Raw genomic sequence first — 14,844 nt, forward strand, 5'->3', positions numbered from 1 at the left:
GATCCATGACTAAGGGAACAAATGCAGATCGTGTGTGAGGGCCTGCAAAGCTTACAGACTTGAGCCGGATTCGAGCCCGATATTTGAGGGGAATAGACGCACGTCGTACTCGTGCTATATCGTCTGCTAAAATGAGCATTTAGCCTGGATGGGACAGGACACATGCAACCCTGAGGAAGGTTCTCGGCTGCTGATTTGCAGTCCCGTTACCCGGAGGCTTCGTGGGATAAGCAGAGGGTGTGATGATGGTCATGGTGGAGACACTGGTGGTGGGCCCGAACTCAGGGGAATAGAACTTTTGTGGCATTAAACTTCTGGGCCATCTGACTGATATGCACGCACAGGCACACTAAAGAAGGATATGGCGCTGGCGAGCACGATAATTGATGAGTCGACAGTGGAGGTGGACACGAAAACGAACGGCAGCGATTATCGCAACAATGACAACATGGCTGTATGCAGGGCTGGTATAGACGGGCATGGTGGTCGCGATGGTCGCAGTGGCACCATGTCCACGTCGGATGGGGTCGTGGCGGAAGGTACGGAACGTTTTGGGGTCCGAGCTTGGTCGGTTGCTCCTTCTACCTGGGCGCCGGAACCCTGGGATAAACAAACATTGGACGAGAAGCTCAAGCTCAACGACGCCGCTACATCCGCCGCCGGCAGCCGACCACGACGGCTGCGACGACCATGGACTCATACAATCTCAAAACCGCATCGACTTACATCAACAATCTACTGCTTGCCCGGGGCTTGTTGCGCAATGGCAAGCCGATTGAGTTTGCGCATCCATCGAGGGGAGAAGGGGGGAAAGAGGCCACCATGGCCCAGATTATCAACCTGGTGCACGACTTGATACTGAAGCGCGACGTAGGCAACCATGCATATTCCACGGAAGAGAGGATCCTAATGAACAGATAGCGCGACCAAGAATACCGCGAATCCATCGCCGACACGTTGCGAAACTTGCGCTCAGAATCGACGCGCCAGACGGCCGCCCTCGAGAAGCAGCACAACCGCAATGCAGACCTATCGAGGCAGCTCTCGCTCGCCCAGGCGCAGGAGCAATCCGCGCGCAAAGCCCTGCACACTGCCGAATCGTCGGCGCGAAAGTTGCGCGCAGAGATGCAGCGACTCAAGACGACCGTCGACCAAGTACGCACCAGCTGCACCAACGATGTGCGAAAGCGCGACAAGGAGATCGCAAGGCTTAAGAGCCACTTGACGAGCCAGCAGCGGGGCAACAAGACGGGCTTGGTAGGCGCCAGCATCACCATTAATCCCGGCAGTACAGGCTTGAGCGCTGCCACAGGCCATGTGCGCGAAGAGACACCCAATGTAGACGATCCCGAATACAGCCTGAAGCAGGAGACGACCGAGTTCCTGACACACTTGAGTCAGAGCCTGAGCGACGAGAATGACAACCTCATCGGACTCGTGCGAAGCACTCTATTGACACTGAGGGAGCTACAAGGCATGCCGGAAGTCAATCGCAAACAAGACACAGAAGAGAGTTCGGTTGTAGGCGATGACCAAGACGATGCGCGACAGGACATGCTGCACGCGCTACCCACCGATTACGAGACGTTGGCCGATGACATGGACACAGTGCTGGACAACCTGAAGAACCTCCTCACAAACCCCAACTTTGTGGCAGTGGACGAAGTCGAGATGCGTGAAGAGGAGATACACAGGCTGCGGGCAGGCTGGGAGAAGATGGAGGCCCGACTACGAGAATCATTTATACTCATGGACTCCTGGCGAAAGCGCATGACCAACGGCGACGCCATCAACCTCGATGAACTCAGAATGGGATTGGGGTTCGGTGATGGATTCGAGATGGTCGACAGAGAAGGCTTCTCTACAATTCAGGAAGAAAGTGAGGCCGACGATGCCGCAAGTTCAGCCTTGGAAGAAGATGTGGATGATACTGAGGAGCGGGAACAGGAAGACCAACTTCCCTCACCTCCACCGCACGAACAACCAGACAAAACAACTGGGCCTGACATATTCAGGATTAAGCTGCAACCTAGTCAGACAGCGCTTAGAGAGAGCAACGGTAATAAGCCACCTATCCGGTCGCCTCGCAAGGTAGCCTTTTCAGCTTCCATTCCGAACACACCGTCTCAACTTGACGAGGAAAATGCAGGCGCGTCTGAGATAGATCTAGTGGAAGTGGAGAAGACTAGTCGTCCGACCTCTGCAGCCAAACAACCAAGATCTGAAGAACGAGCATCTAGACGAACGAGTCAAGACAGACCACGCCATGTACGTTATGACCCCCCACAAACCAGGTCAGAAAGGTGGACAGCAAAGTGGTCCTCTCATTCCCATCACCTTCCTCCCTCTTAATGGGCACACCTCCAATATTAACCCTCGTCGTTCCATAAATCTAACAACTTGCGACAGAATAAAAAGCGCCTGTCGAGCCCACATGCGCACCCCGACGAACGATCGCCGAAGCTATCGGTCCAAGACAAATTACGAGAGGCCGCGGAAGCAGCCGCTGTAACCGACGGAGACATCTCCACCAAGAAGACGGACGAGAGCAGCGAAGTGCCCGAAGAAAACCCTAAGAAGCGGGCACCCAGGTCTCCAGTCAAGACGCGAGTCGGTGGAAGGCCAAAGAGGAGGAAGAGCACATTGACGCCAGAAGAATTGGCAAACCTCCTGGGCTGCTAGACCGGGTCGAAGCATACATTGTACTGATAATGGCAACATTAAGTTGGACTTGATGATTCCTTATGGCTGCATCAGCGTCTGGTCATGCAAGATCGTACGATCACGCCGCTTCCTGTCGAGATGCGAGCTTTGCATGTTGAGGAACCAGTCGGTGGAGTGGCTGTTCTGCGTGACCATCATTCTGCGCTAACGGGCAGGCCATGAATGCCAGTGTGCCCGTAGCCTCCATGTACTGGTTGCGGCGCGTATGCTGAGATTTGTGCTCAGCTGGTCTATCAGACCTCGCTGGGTCCACCCGTGCACTCGCATAATTTTGACCAAATAACAGGTGTGGAAGGCCATGGTTTTGAAGGACGTCAAGGAGAGACGCCCTATCTCATCATGCAGATGGTCGATGGCACAGCAGCAGCTCAGCGTCTCCCCTGCTTCTCGTGTACCCAGGGGACCGAGCACCCGATAGCAATGACATTTACTTAGTAGAGATGCCCGTCGTCGGGCAACGAGAATGTCACGTCTGCTGTCGCTTCCCGTACCTGATGCCGAAGTGTTGTGCCTCTTCTGTTCCGCCGCGTTTCCACCTCATTCCCTTTTCCCCTAACAGACCAATTTCTTCTAAAGACCATGCCGTTGCATGCACATTATGCACATCATTACTATCGACTCCGGTTTTCTCCCACATGGTGGACATTGTGACCGGAATGTGGCCGGAGAAATGGCTTATGCTGCATTCAAGTGAAGTTGGCGATAGGATGTTGTGGTTGGTCGGCATTGCAAGCCACTAAGTTTATTAGCCGCCCATTGTCCCCGTTCGGGACATTTGGTGATAGACGGTATGGAGCTGCGCTCAGACGATTGGACAGAAGCTGAGATGCGGGTACGAAAAGACTGTAAATAGGTTTATATGCGGCAGGGAGGATGGCTGCAGCGCCATCAAGGTAGTAGCCTTGGAAAGTAAATTTCTCTGCATCTGTCGTCAGCCCTCGAGCCACAATCCACCGTTGAATCTGCAGTGTGACAGAAACTTATCTGCACCTTGCACATCCCGACATCACATGGCTCACCCAGCTTCTGCCTCTCATTGGTTTGGTGTTTTCACCCCAAGCCAGTGCGCTGCGTGACGGCCCACTTATGTATTCCCCGCCCGCATCAACGAATGAGGGCACAGAAGCAAGACGCCCGGCTACACACGACAAGGCCGCCCACCACTCCCACTTCACCATCAAGCGCTCGCCGTACATTCGATAGACTGCTCTCCACACCCGCTACCAGCTTGCACCCTGCGAACATGGCGTGTGTACGCAGCCCAGGTAATCAATCGCTACCGGGAGCTGCGGGACCTGGCCCATAGGCAGCGTAGTGCAATACGCCGGTTTGCCAGCCCCTCGCTAACGCCCAATTGTCGCTCAGCAGATGTGCGATGGAGTTTCTATAGATAAGTAGGCCTGGAGCCGCTCACATCTCGTCTTTTTTTCTTCAGCAAGTGTGTCAAGTTCAGAGCTGTTGTGTTCGTCTTTTGTCTATTCTTTTTACCCCTCCCCTTCTCCCTCTTTACTCTCTCCCCAGGCCTGGTGCCATCTAATAATCACTACTCCATCGTCGACCTTTATACCCACCCTTTTTTACAGTAATCCAATTCTTTGTGGCCGGTCCACTTCAACGTAATACACAGTTCTACTTGCTCGAAACGAACTCTCGAACTCACAACGACAACGCAATACTCGCAAACCTCGACGAAACTCTCAACACACACAGCTTCATCAGCAATCTTGACGTCTATCCATTAGCTTGGCATTGGACGAATTGAAAGAAACGATTACATCATAATATCAATCTTCAAAACAGAAAGAAAGAAACAAAATCACAATGGCCGCTATCCAGCTCAATTTCACTCTCCGCACCTCCTCCAACTGCAAAACCGTGCACTTGCTCGGCTCCTGGGATGGCTATCAGGGTCAGCTCCCACTTTCCAAGGACCCCAAGAAGTCCGGTGGCTGGGTCGGATCATTCAAGTTCCAAGGACAGACTCTGAAGCAGGGACAGCGTTACTGGTACTACGTACGTATTCAATCTCATGTATCATGCGATAAGCTGGAAGCTTACAATTACCCAGTACATCATCGACGGCTACCACGTCTCGCACGACCCCGCCAAGGATCACACCACTGAGCCCACAACTGGCCGCAAGCTTAACATCATCGATATCCCGGCTGCCAAATCGACCTCAAAGACAACTACATCCAGCTCAGACCGCAAATCACGCCGTGTCTCGACCGCTTCCATTCCCAAGGGCCGCGGTCTTAGCCCAGAGCGTATCGTCGCACCGAAGCCACAACGCCCACACGAGACGCGCCAGGTCATCAACACTCAGTACGACAAGACAACACTTGAGGATCTCAACCGCCGCTTCGCCAAGCAGCAAATCGCAGAGTCGTCCGACGAATCAGACTACGACTCTGACGAAGGCTCCGATGTTCCCTCGCTCACCAGCCGCTCCACAAACAGCTCCAGCCCATCCAGTGTGAGCTCTGGTAGTTCATGCTGCACTTGTGAGGTAAGCTGTGACTGTACAGAATGCACTCAAGACATACGCTAACTTCATATCACAGCGCTACGGCATTACGCGCGCTGGTGACCGTGTCAAACTCGACTGTGGCGGAGCTCGCTGCGGATACTCCGACGATTCATCTGACTGCTCCTCTGAGGACGAGTACGTGTACGAGGAGAAGACCACCCGCCGCCAGGGTGTCGTCATCCGCACCTAAGTGCATCACGGTGTCTATCTGGATACCATTGTGCCGACGACGTCACCTGCACCCCTACATTCTTCTTTGCAGTGTGCCGTTGCGTCATTTTCAACATTTTTCTTCTGTGCATATTATGACTACGAATCTTCTTTCTTACCTTGTCTATCAACGACAATCAGCCTCGTATTTGCAGGCTGGTCTTCCGCTCTTTTGGGTATTTATGACGGGTTATTGCTGCTGGTACTGGGGCTTCCCACGGGTTTACGGATGGGTATAACGAGGCAATTGCCTGCACCTTATGACAATAGCTTAACAAGCTGATCAAGGACTATCACGACGCTGATGTCCACATTGTGCCAATGCACGCTCATGTAGGAACACTATAGTTTATCGAATCTACAAATTCGCATGGGCTCGTGCGCGGAAAAGATACCCTAGCATTCGAGATACTTGCCATGAGTGATCACCCGGTTTGAGAGTAGTGAAGTCGTTGTGCCGTCATCCTACATCGATTTGTCACAAATAATGGTACAAAAAATTCGTCTTTTCAGATTTGTGCGCTGAGGATCAAGACCTATCCTAAAGATGTACACACTGGCTCACTTGATAGCTTTCGAAAGTCGATAAGCATGCATAGCATGGAGATTGGACTTGGTTTCTATGGGACAGCTTAATTGAAACGAACTTTTTCACAACTGTGACCAGGTTATCTGAGGTGGTCATGGCGTCCACAGTTCTCTGATCTAGGTGCCTTTTCACTAATTTCAACCCAGAGAATAACCATGTCCATCGTCTCAAAATGGAAACAACAATCGCTATCAGCGCAGTATGATACGAATACGTAAGCGAGACGAATGCAACCCATCCGACATGTTTAGAGCACATGACCCCACCTCGCTGCAAGGCATCCCACAATCCTAGTGTAAGACATCTCAGCCCATCATCGGCCTCCACCCAGCTGCATCGCGAGATCTGGATTCGGTATCACGCGAGGATAATTAAGATGAGTCGGATTTGACCCGCCCCAATAAGGATACCCACTAAGCACTAAGCATTACTATACGTTTGACGGCAACAAATTCACATTGAGGCTGTGATTTTGCGATGCAGGACAAGGTATTGATAGTGCTAGTGGTGGAAATGGAAGTGTACACTAGTGAGGACACTTCTATGGGTAGGCTCACGTAAGGCGGGATCCTAATGTCAAGCCGATTGGCTTTAGGGCATATGATTGGAGTGGCTTCAACGACTAATTTGCCGAGGTTCCTGATATCTTCTTGATAGCTTGGTCCAGCCAATTGACATGTCTTATCCTGTAGCCGTCTAGGATGTGTTTCTTGCTTTACGCTGTGCGATTTGGAGTACTGCTGATTGGGTAACCAAAACCTACACTGGCTTGATGAGACTATGAACGACAGGGCAAACTTGAACGAATGAAGATACAGGAACGCTTCATATCTACATGAGGCAGTGTAAGCATTGCCATCGCCTGTCAAAGTATTTGTTCAATGTCCAATCAAATTTACTGAGTCGACTTCTTATCCGTAGAATCTCCTTTGAACTTTGAGCTAATGCAGGGGTCCTTTGGAGCACCAGCATATCGGTGACGGTAAATTCTGGCCGACCATGGGCCCACGACCCGTCTTGCCGTTGTGGATACAACGGCTGAACACCCAGCGTCTTTACGAGCGGCCCACAAGGCTGAATGAGGGTCCCGGCAGCGACCGTTCGGGAAGCCTTCGGCTGGGACGCATGTATTACTAGATCTAGAGTGTAACGATCCGAATTCAATTCTTATAGGCCAGCGAATGAAGCATGAGATGCGCTAAGTGTTCTCGAAGTATCATGGAAGCCTAACTTGAGATATTAGCTTCAAACAGACAGCCCTGGTTAAACAGACTACGCATAACAATAATCCAAGTACGGATAGTCTTAGTGACTATCTTGTCCGCTCGAGTCTGAATAATGGGCTCCTCCAAATCTGATCGATACACCGACGTGCTAGAAACATCGAGTATCGCCAAGGGCACAACTTCGATGTGTTCCGAGTCTAGTGAGCAGATGAGAGCGCAGGGAGAATCTGGCCAACCGATAGCAAGAAGCAATGGATGCCTAGCTCTCAAGCTATGACCGTAGGATAGCCACGCAAGCCGCAGATACGAAAATGAAAGAACTAAATTTCTCCAGCGGCAGTCGCGGTATCCCTGAATATGGAAACGTGACCTCCTCGCCCTGCGCCCGAAGCTACGCGTGGTCGATTACAGCGTGGATTCGTGAGCTTGCAGCGGAAGCAACGGCCCTCGTAGTGCCATGACGAGGCGCATCGTATCCACGGGGTCGTAAGGATTCGAGAGACTGTGGCGCAATCAGCCGAACCGCCGAGATCGTAGGTGCCGAATGTTGTTCACCGGCGACGTCGGAAACGGCCGGAGTATGAGTCGACCTGCAGTGTGGTCGGAGTATGTTCGAGATCTGTGATAGTGCAGAGAAGCATGATGCGATGACAAGTGGAATGGAAAGTGGCGGTTCTCACACCGACGGATATGGTGAGTATTGGGTATGTACTGGGAGGTTTGTAAGGTGAAGAAGCGGTAAAGTAGCAACCCGCTAAAAGTGGGCCCCCTTGGCGAAGATGACGTCGCACTGAACTCTTCAACACGCTACGATGCTTCACTCCAGCACCTGAACACGAATTGAGCTAAGAGTATACCATCTTGTCGGGTTGAGTCAGATAAAAGTATGGGAGAAAAGTGGGGCATGATTCTCCGTCTTGGAAGAATAGGCTTCGTTGCTGTAGCGCCTTGCGCAAGGCAGACTCAAACGTGTTCGTAAAAATAGCACAAAGATGTTGAAGATTAACGCTACGAACGGTAAGTAAGAAGATCAAATGATCTAGACTGATAACACTACTCCCAGTTCTACCGGAGATGGGAATATTCGTAACTCCCAAGTCCTCGTGATCGTACAATGTGGACCGAAACAAACGCCGCCATCCGTTACTTCCGTCTTCCATGCATGTAGCCCATCATGACAAACCCGAGACCACTTGAACTCCATGGTAATGCGTATATTTTCGAAATTGTGAAAAGGTGCGAACGTAAAATTGCTGAATTGACAGCACCGAGGAACCAGCTCAGGAAGATAAAGTGCGTAGTGATGAGCAAGTAGGCGTTATGAGAAAGGCGATAGTCCAGTCTTCGCAGCTGAATTCGAGTCTCCATACACAGCTCCGTGGGTTTATCGTAGGTATGCCGGAGAGTATCCACCGCTTCCATAACCGGAGTCTGGTAGGACGCCTGTATGGTAGGCTTGAGGTCGATGGTTGCTATGAGTACTGCAAGCGTAGCCAACAAGAACCGTCTTCTCTTGGATGCCATGTCCCCGTTGACCATGGGCGGCGCATGGATCAATTGCGTGTTTGTAGTACAAGCATCGGCAGACTGAATAGCGTTCAATGACTTGGTAGCACATGTTGACGGGTACTCGTGCGTGTGCGTGTGTGTGTGTTGGTATCCGATAGTAAAAAGGTGGTAGAGAGATTGTGAATATTTGATATAGCTTGAATGCAACGATATGAAGCAGCAGAGAAATGTGATAGGCGTGGAATGAGACGTGTAGTGATGAATTCTGACTCAACCTGACAAGCCGTAGCATATATACCGACAGGAGTGAAGACAGTCAGAACGCATAGGCTAGTGTGGGCCACATCCGGTAGGCATCGTTGACTATCCGCAGGTCCGTCAGGCAACGGGGACCAAGCGTAGGGATGAGTGCACAGTCAGCCGGTCGCTGCTAAGATGGGATTCTCAGAGGTAACCAACACAGCCATCGCGGCCGTTAGCTTGTCGACGATAGTAAAAGAGGCATGGTCCTGATACTCGGCAGGGGTTCGTAGTTGGCTTCTTGGAGGCTCTTTAGCTGCCGTAGATGGTGCGTAACATGTTCTGATTGGTCCCTGGTCGGTACCATGTAATATGCCCTGATCGCTGAGCACATCAGTAAAGCTGTGGACAAGGCGCGCAGCAGAGCAAAGATGCATAACAAGTCTTTGCGCGGAGGGAGCTAACCGGGGACGCAAAACCCCTGTAGCGCGCGGACCATGTGAGCGTGCCATGATACTGCACAATAGCTCATGCGCAAATCGGTGCGGACGTTAGCAAAGTAGGTGTCACGATACCTGCGTGAATCTAAATCGTATCTGACAGCTGGCTGGGTTCAGCCACGCTTCCTGATATAGTGATGGCTCGGTGGACACGGAGGGGCAGTGACTTTTCTGACGTCGATTACTCAGGCTCGGGCCTCTTCACGGACCACGGCGCTTTCGCTGGAAGGTACTCGGTTGACCCGTTGCGTCTACCGGGCGCTGTTACCGATCTGAAGGTCTATTGTGGGAAGAAGAACGCGAGTACGACGACGTGGACTTCGAGGTTGGGGATGGAGGGCACGTGCAAGGAGTATCGCTCCAATGGGATTCCGTTGTGGGGCAATTGCCAGCATGAGGTATTCTTGGTCCTTCCGCCCTTCCCCATTGATCACCTCTCAATGGACCCAAGCCATCTAATTGCACAGTTGATGACTTTACATGGCTGCGCGAGCTATCCGTTTTCACCATCATCCTGTTGAACTGCATGGGCCTGTGGAACTGCCTGGAGCTTCAGGCTGACCAGCTGAGTGCTGCCTGGAGACCTACGCGTTGACGCACCAGCGCTACCGTCGATATTTCGAAATAGCTATCTGTTTGCTTCCACTATTGGTCGTGACCACTTATTGAGTAACTTTCTGCATCTGTCGACCATGCAAAGGCCCCTCAATTGCGTCCAGGGTCAAGCACACCGCCAAAATAATCAGATGCGGACAGCTTCAAGATACTTCGCTCGCGCCATAAGTTTATCCATACAGTCTGGTCGATCCAACGGCAAACTTTTGGTTGGTGCGCGCGTGCGCCAGGTCCCCTGTTAGGACTGAATACCCTGCTGCCGGCTCTGGTACGCGGCTCGAGGCTGACTAGCAACGTTCGACAGTCATGCAGCCCTATGCATCCTCCCGTTTCCTGGAAACACGTGGTGGCGGTCAACATGTCTCACGCAGCCCTACCACGATTGCATCTCCGACCACCGGTCACGTCTTTCACGACCACAACCACAGCTCTCTCTCGCATGGTTGGTATCGTTTCGAGAGAGTGTGGGTGTCGCACCCGCCACATAATAGGATTACTTGTTCCAGCGAACGAACACTTTAGGCCCGCAATCTACCAGAGCATTTGGCCCCCTTTCTGCGTCTAGTCTCATCAGAAGACTGTGATGGTGTAACAATCCTTGGCTCGACCCTTGAATCAACCAAGGCTGTTGTGTTTCGTCGTAATGGTGCGTACAATCGAGCAGTGACTTCATGTTTGGGAAGCCCGACGAGCACAACCACAATCCAGCTGGGCCAAGGGCAATAGGCAGCACCACAAAACAATTCCGGAGAGCAAAGACTATACCGGCCGCATCTGCAACCTTCGCATGTAATCGTGTCTACCTCTAGGTGCCAGCCAAAATATAGCAACAGACCGGAATGCGACGCACTGCATCGGGTATCCCTTTTCCTCGGCCTTAAACTTCAACAAACTCGTGATGACGCGCGTACGCGCACACTTTAGTTTGTCATAACTGGAGTGAAGAAAACACAGCATCGATCATGAGATAGGTTAGCCAAGGAATGGAGATGCTATATTGCAAGCGCCACGAAGCTGACAGAGCAGCCTTACCACCGATATATACCCGCGCTTTGTAGTCCTATCATATCCTGCAGAAACGTCTGCATGGGCAAGCGAGCACTGCCTGTTTAGGCCGACTATCGCTTCATATGTTCCCAAGTAGCAATTCCACGATAGTCTACTTCACCGCTTCGACCCCGCGTCAGCTGACTTGCATCAAGCCAAATACCCCACGCACAATCTCGCCCACCCCTTCTGTAGATCTGGGACCGGGCGACTGTCTCGGGTCCTATAACGATGTTGGCACTGCCTAGTTACCACTCACCGGAAATAGGGCAAACGATATGCTCGACGACTCCCCCAGTGTCCGACAGAAATACCGATGATGTTGAGTGCCAAATCACACCTAGGCTCGTCCGTAGATGGCATACACCGCCTTCTCTTTATCTCCGGATGTGTTTGCTGCAGTGGTACCCCACATGTTGGTGCCACAAAAGCGCAACAACATGTGGATCTGCGACGAGGCGGCACGGTCTTGACCGGAATTCCTGCGTTTGGTATAAGCGAACCGTCATTCTCAGTGAGCTAAGGGCGGCTACGAGTGGAGTATATTCGTTCCCAGGTAGCTTAGACAAGATATACATGTACTGTAGCTATACTTATGGCTTTACATTTAGATAGGCTGACGCCAAAGCACAAAGTGGAATCACCAGGTCAATATGGTGCAAATAAAGTAATAGGTAAATCTTTAGTATGGATTGATAACGTATAAATGAAATCCTAAAAGCCGACAGATATCAATAAAGAAATAGACTTGAGGGTATCACCAAATCATCCTCCAGTGCCAACAGGATCAACTATCTCTTTTAGAACAGGATCCTCTAGAGCAAAAACAAAAATCCCCAAGCGCCTCAGTGTTCTTATAAGCAGTCGTAGCATCATAATATTATACATTTCCAAACAACGAAGCCAAGTATTGAGGTGTCTTTACATGAGGACACCAGCAAACACCATCATGCCAAGAGCATAGTACCCGGCGTACTTTCCAACCTTCAAGTTGATAGCTGCGCTGTCATCATCAGAGCCACCAGGCGCAGTAGTACCCTTTTCAAGTGTACCGTTGAGAACGAGAGTCTTGGTACCGTTAACATCTGAGACAGTGACAAGAGTCTTATTGAGCGCAGCGTAGCTGCCGTTGCCAACAAGGTCGTTGAGATACTGCTGATCATCGTTCTCATCGCAACCACACACAAAGCCCTCCTCGCAAACACACATGACAGGAAGAGACTCGTTGCGGCCCTGGGTTTGACGGACCCATAGTTCGCGGCGGTCGTTGTTATTGTTGTTGTCGTCATCGTCGTTGGTGGCGGACTGATTGTAGAAGCGGTAGGGATTGTTGTAATGGTAGGGATAGGTGCTGTACAACCACAAACCGGGCATGATGAGCAGCATGGTAGCAGGCAGGAGCAGGAGACCGGGAGTGAGTCCCTTGGGCGTCCGTGAACCAGCGGTGTAGGGTGTTGCAGCGCCGCCAGCGTAATACCGTCCGCCGGCGAAAGTGCGCGGTCGACCTGAGCCTGCACTTGTGGAACCACCAGCATTCGAGGTTGGCGATGTACGTCCGGGAGCGCCGCCTCCGCTGCTCCCACCTGAGCGACCACCACTGCTGCTTCCTCCTCCTCGTCCTCCTCCTCCTTTGCGACGCTCTAGGGTATGGTCTGGTGAGACAAGTTCAGAGGCAGGAACGACTCGTCGGTCTTCGAGGACATTGACGGCATTTGATTCCGGTATCGATGCGGCGCTGATTGCCTGTGCGGCAACGAGGCCGGTGAGAAATTGTGAGAACTTCATGGTGAAGTTGATGTGTGAGGGTGCTACGAGAGGGTCGCGGATGTAATGCACGACGCCAAGTGTCGGGTCGAGGTGATACCGAGAGAGTTACAAGGATGTTATAGTGGTAGTGGAGTATGCGAGAGAAGAGCGTAAGAAGTTTGCTCTGTGATTGTGTAGCAACTTGCTAGGTATAGGGTTGGATCAATGTACGACTTTGCGGAGAGGCAGGCGTGGGTCTTTAAGTTACGCTGGTCAGAGACATGGGTTGCACTGCCCTGCGTCATGAAAGAAAGCCTGGGGCAAAGGGTAAAGCTTGGTCAGTTGGGACCCGCCACCCTGCCAGCTAAGGCTAACCTTGTAATTTGAACTGGGAGCCTGACAAGCTGCCGGCGATCCTACCAATCTACAGGCTAAATTGTATGGATCTTTTGTGGCTGAACTGTGTTGCTCTTCGGGCGACGGTGAGCAGGTGCCGCAGAAGCGCCGTTGATCTGCTAGAACAAGCGCAGGACTGCACAAGTTGCCAGCCCGAAGTTGAATACCTGCTCACTGTGGACCACAACTTGAGCCTCCCCCTCCCGGAGAATCTTTCTTTGTCCAATATTCATGACGTGCGAAACGATCAAGCGCATCGAATTACTCGGGGGAGATGACCTCATGGTCGTTGATCTGCCGAGGCGCTAGAATGCTTTCCGAACCAGATGTGTGGCCAAACGCATCACAGGACGAGGAACCAACAAACCAGAGGAACAAGCTCAGCCGAATATCCGATTGCGCCTCGATGTTGTTTGCTAGTGAGAGACATTGTAATCGCTATGAATCACTACCATAAAACACCGTCATTGGTGCGCATATGTGCTCGTGCGCATTAGACGTATAGCGCGGAAACAGTAAACGCCAAGAGCGCAATCTTATGTATTGCCGCTGCATGCAGCGTTGGGCACAAATATAACGGATCTTGTACACTGAATGCCTTGGTGTCGAAACACATGGCGCTTTGCTGGCACGACCTGTTAACGGAAAACGGGCAGCATCGTGGCAGAATTGACAACAGGGACCGGAGTGGAAGTCTTGGCAATTGTGACAGAACATGATGTGCTACAACGCAGGGCGCCTGAAAAGTAAACGACGCTTTGTGATTGCTGGATATTTGGTTCCACGACCTTGCTTCTTTCTTCCGCTTGACTGTCTCTCTCTCTCACATAACTTCTTGTTGTGCGTCCAAGCGACTTGGCTATCCGACACGACTAACACCCGTTCTAAATAAGCTTTCCCACGAATGATGCTGATTTGTTCGCGTATGCCGATATGTTGTTTACTCCACATGCCAACCAAATAGCCAGGCCTCGAGCCGTTTATGTTCGCGAGGCTGTGTATACGCCGGTCCCTTGGTCTGGGTTCAACGGGTGGCGCAGCCAGGGCACGTGGTGAGCCTCAGGCTTCGTGACCGCGACTGCGGAATAGCAAGTCTGTTGTGGCAAGGTGCCCACTGTTCACCGGCCTTTGTACAGCGGATATGGTTTACTCGGGGTATCATCGTCCTTGATGTGGTGGTGGTTCGGCGGGGCCTCCATCCGACACTGTCTGATATTTCAGATATTCCTTCTCCAGTTCTCTCTGCATCTCAAAGTCGGCCTGTCGCTCGCGCTTGATTCGCTGCTGTTCGAAATCGCGGATGACGCCCATGTGCATTGCCTGCTACAAGTCAGATATAGTTGCCTGACCATGTCGACTCTAGAACACTCACTGCCTTGTCGGCCTTTTGCGACCAATGTACAAACGCGACGGTGCCAATCGCTGTGACACATGTAGTCGCCAGGGTAATCTGAGACGCTCGAGACATGGTGAGGACCGTGGAGTGATGTCGAGGTAGGTGAAAGAGCCTTG

General features: G+C 51.8%; 5 protein-coding genes across 5 annotated transcripts; 2 read left to right on the forward strand and 3 right to left on the reverse strand.

Moving 5' to 3' along the window:
- Positions 1–690: 690 nt before the first annotated feature.
- Positions 691–2,682, forward strand: GT037_007030 (uncharacterized protein; the record flags this gene model as incomplete). Its single annotated transcript, XM_038932077.1, has 3 exons — positions 691–870; positions 922–2,268; positions 2,410–2,682. 3 exons carry the CDS (start codon positions 691–693, stop codon positions 2,680–2,682), a joined length of 1,800 nt encoding a protein of 599 aa, XP_038785549.1.
- Positions 2,683–4,545: 1,863 nt separating this feature from the next.
- Positions 4,546–5,444, forward strand: GT037_007031 (uncharacterized protein; the record flags this gene model as incomplete). Its single annotated transcript, XM_038932078.1, has 3 exons — positions 4,546–4,737; positions 4,793–5,233; positions 5,289–5,444. The coding sequence occupies 3 exons, from the start codon at positions 4,546–4,548 to the stop codon at positions 5,442–5,444; spliced, it is 789 nt and encodes a 262-aa protein (XP_038785550.1).
- Positions 5,445–8,422: 2,978 nt separating this feature from the next.
- Positions 8,423–8,818, reverse strand: GT037_007032 (uncharacterized protein; the record flags this gene model as incomplete). Its single annotated transcript, XM_038932079.1, has 1 exon — positions 8,423–8,818. The coding sequence occupies one exon, from the start codon at positions 8,816–8,818 to the stop codon at positions 8,423–8,425; it is 396 nt and encodes a 131-aa protein (XP_038785551.1).
- Positions 8,819–12,111: 3,293 nt separating this feature from the next.
- GT037_007033 (uncharacterized protein) lies at positions 12,112–12,975 on the reverse strand (the record flags this gene model as incomplete). Its single annotated transcript, XM_038932080.1, has 1 exon — positions 12,112–12,975. The coding sequence occupies one exon, from the start codon at positions 12,973–12,975 to the stop codon at positions 12,112–12,114; it is 864 nt and encodes a 287-aa protein (XP_038785552.1).
- Positions 12,976–14,490: 1,515 nt separating this feature from the next.
- Positions 14,491–14,800, reverse strand: GT037_007034 (uncharacterized protein; the record flags this gene model as incomplete). Its single annotated transcript, XM_038932081.1, has 2 exons — positions 14,491–14,652; positions 14,705–14,800. The coding sequence occupies 2 exons, from the start codon at positions 14,798–14,800 to the stop codon at positions 14,491–14,493; spliced, it is 258 nt and encodes an 85-aa protein (XP_038785553.1).
- Between the last annotated feature and the right edge of the window lie 44 nt (positions 14,801–14,844).

This window comes from Alternaria burnsii (genome assembly GCF_013036055.1).
Source record: "Alternaria burnsii strain CBS107.38 chromosome Unknown 731, whole genome shotgun sequence".
Classification (NCBI taxonomy): domain Eukaryota; kingdom Fungi; phylum Ascomycota; class Dothideomycetes; order Pleosporales; family Pleosporaceae; genus Alternaria; species Alternaria burnsii.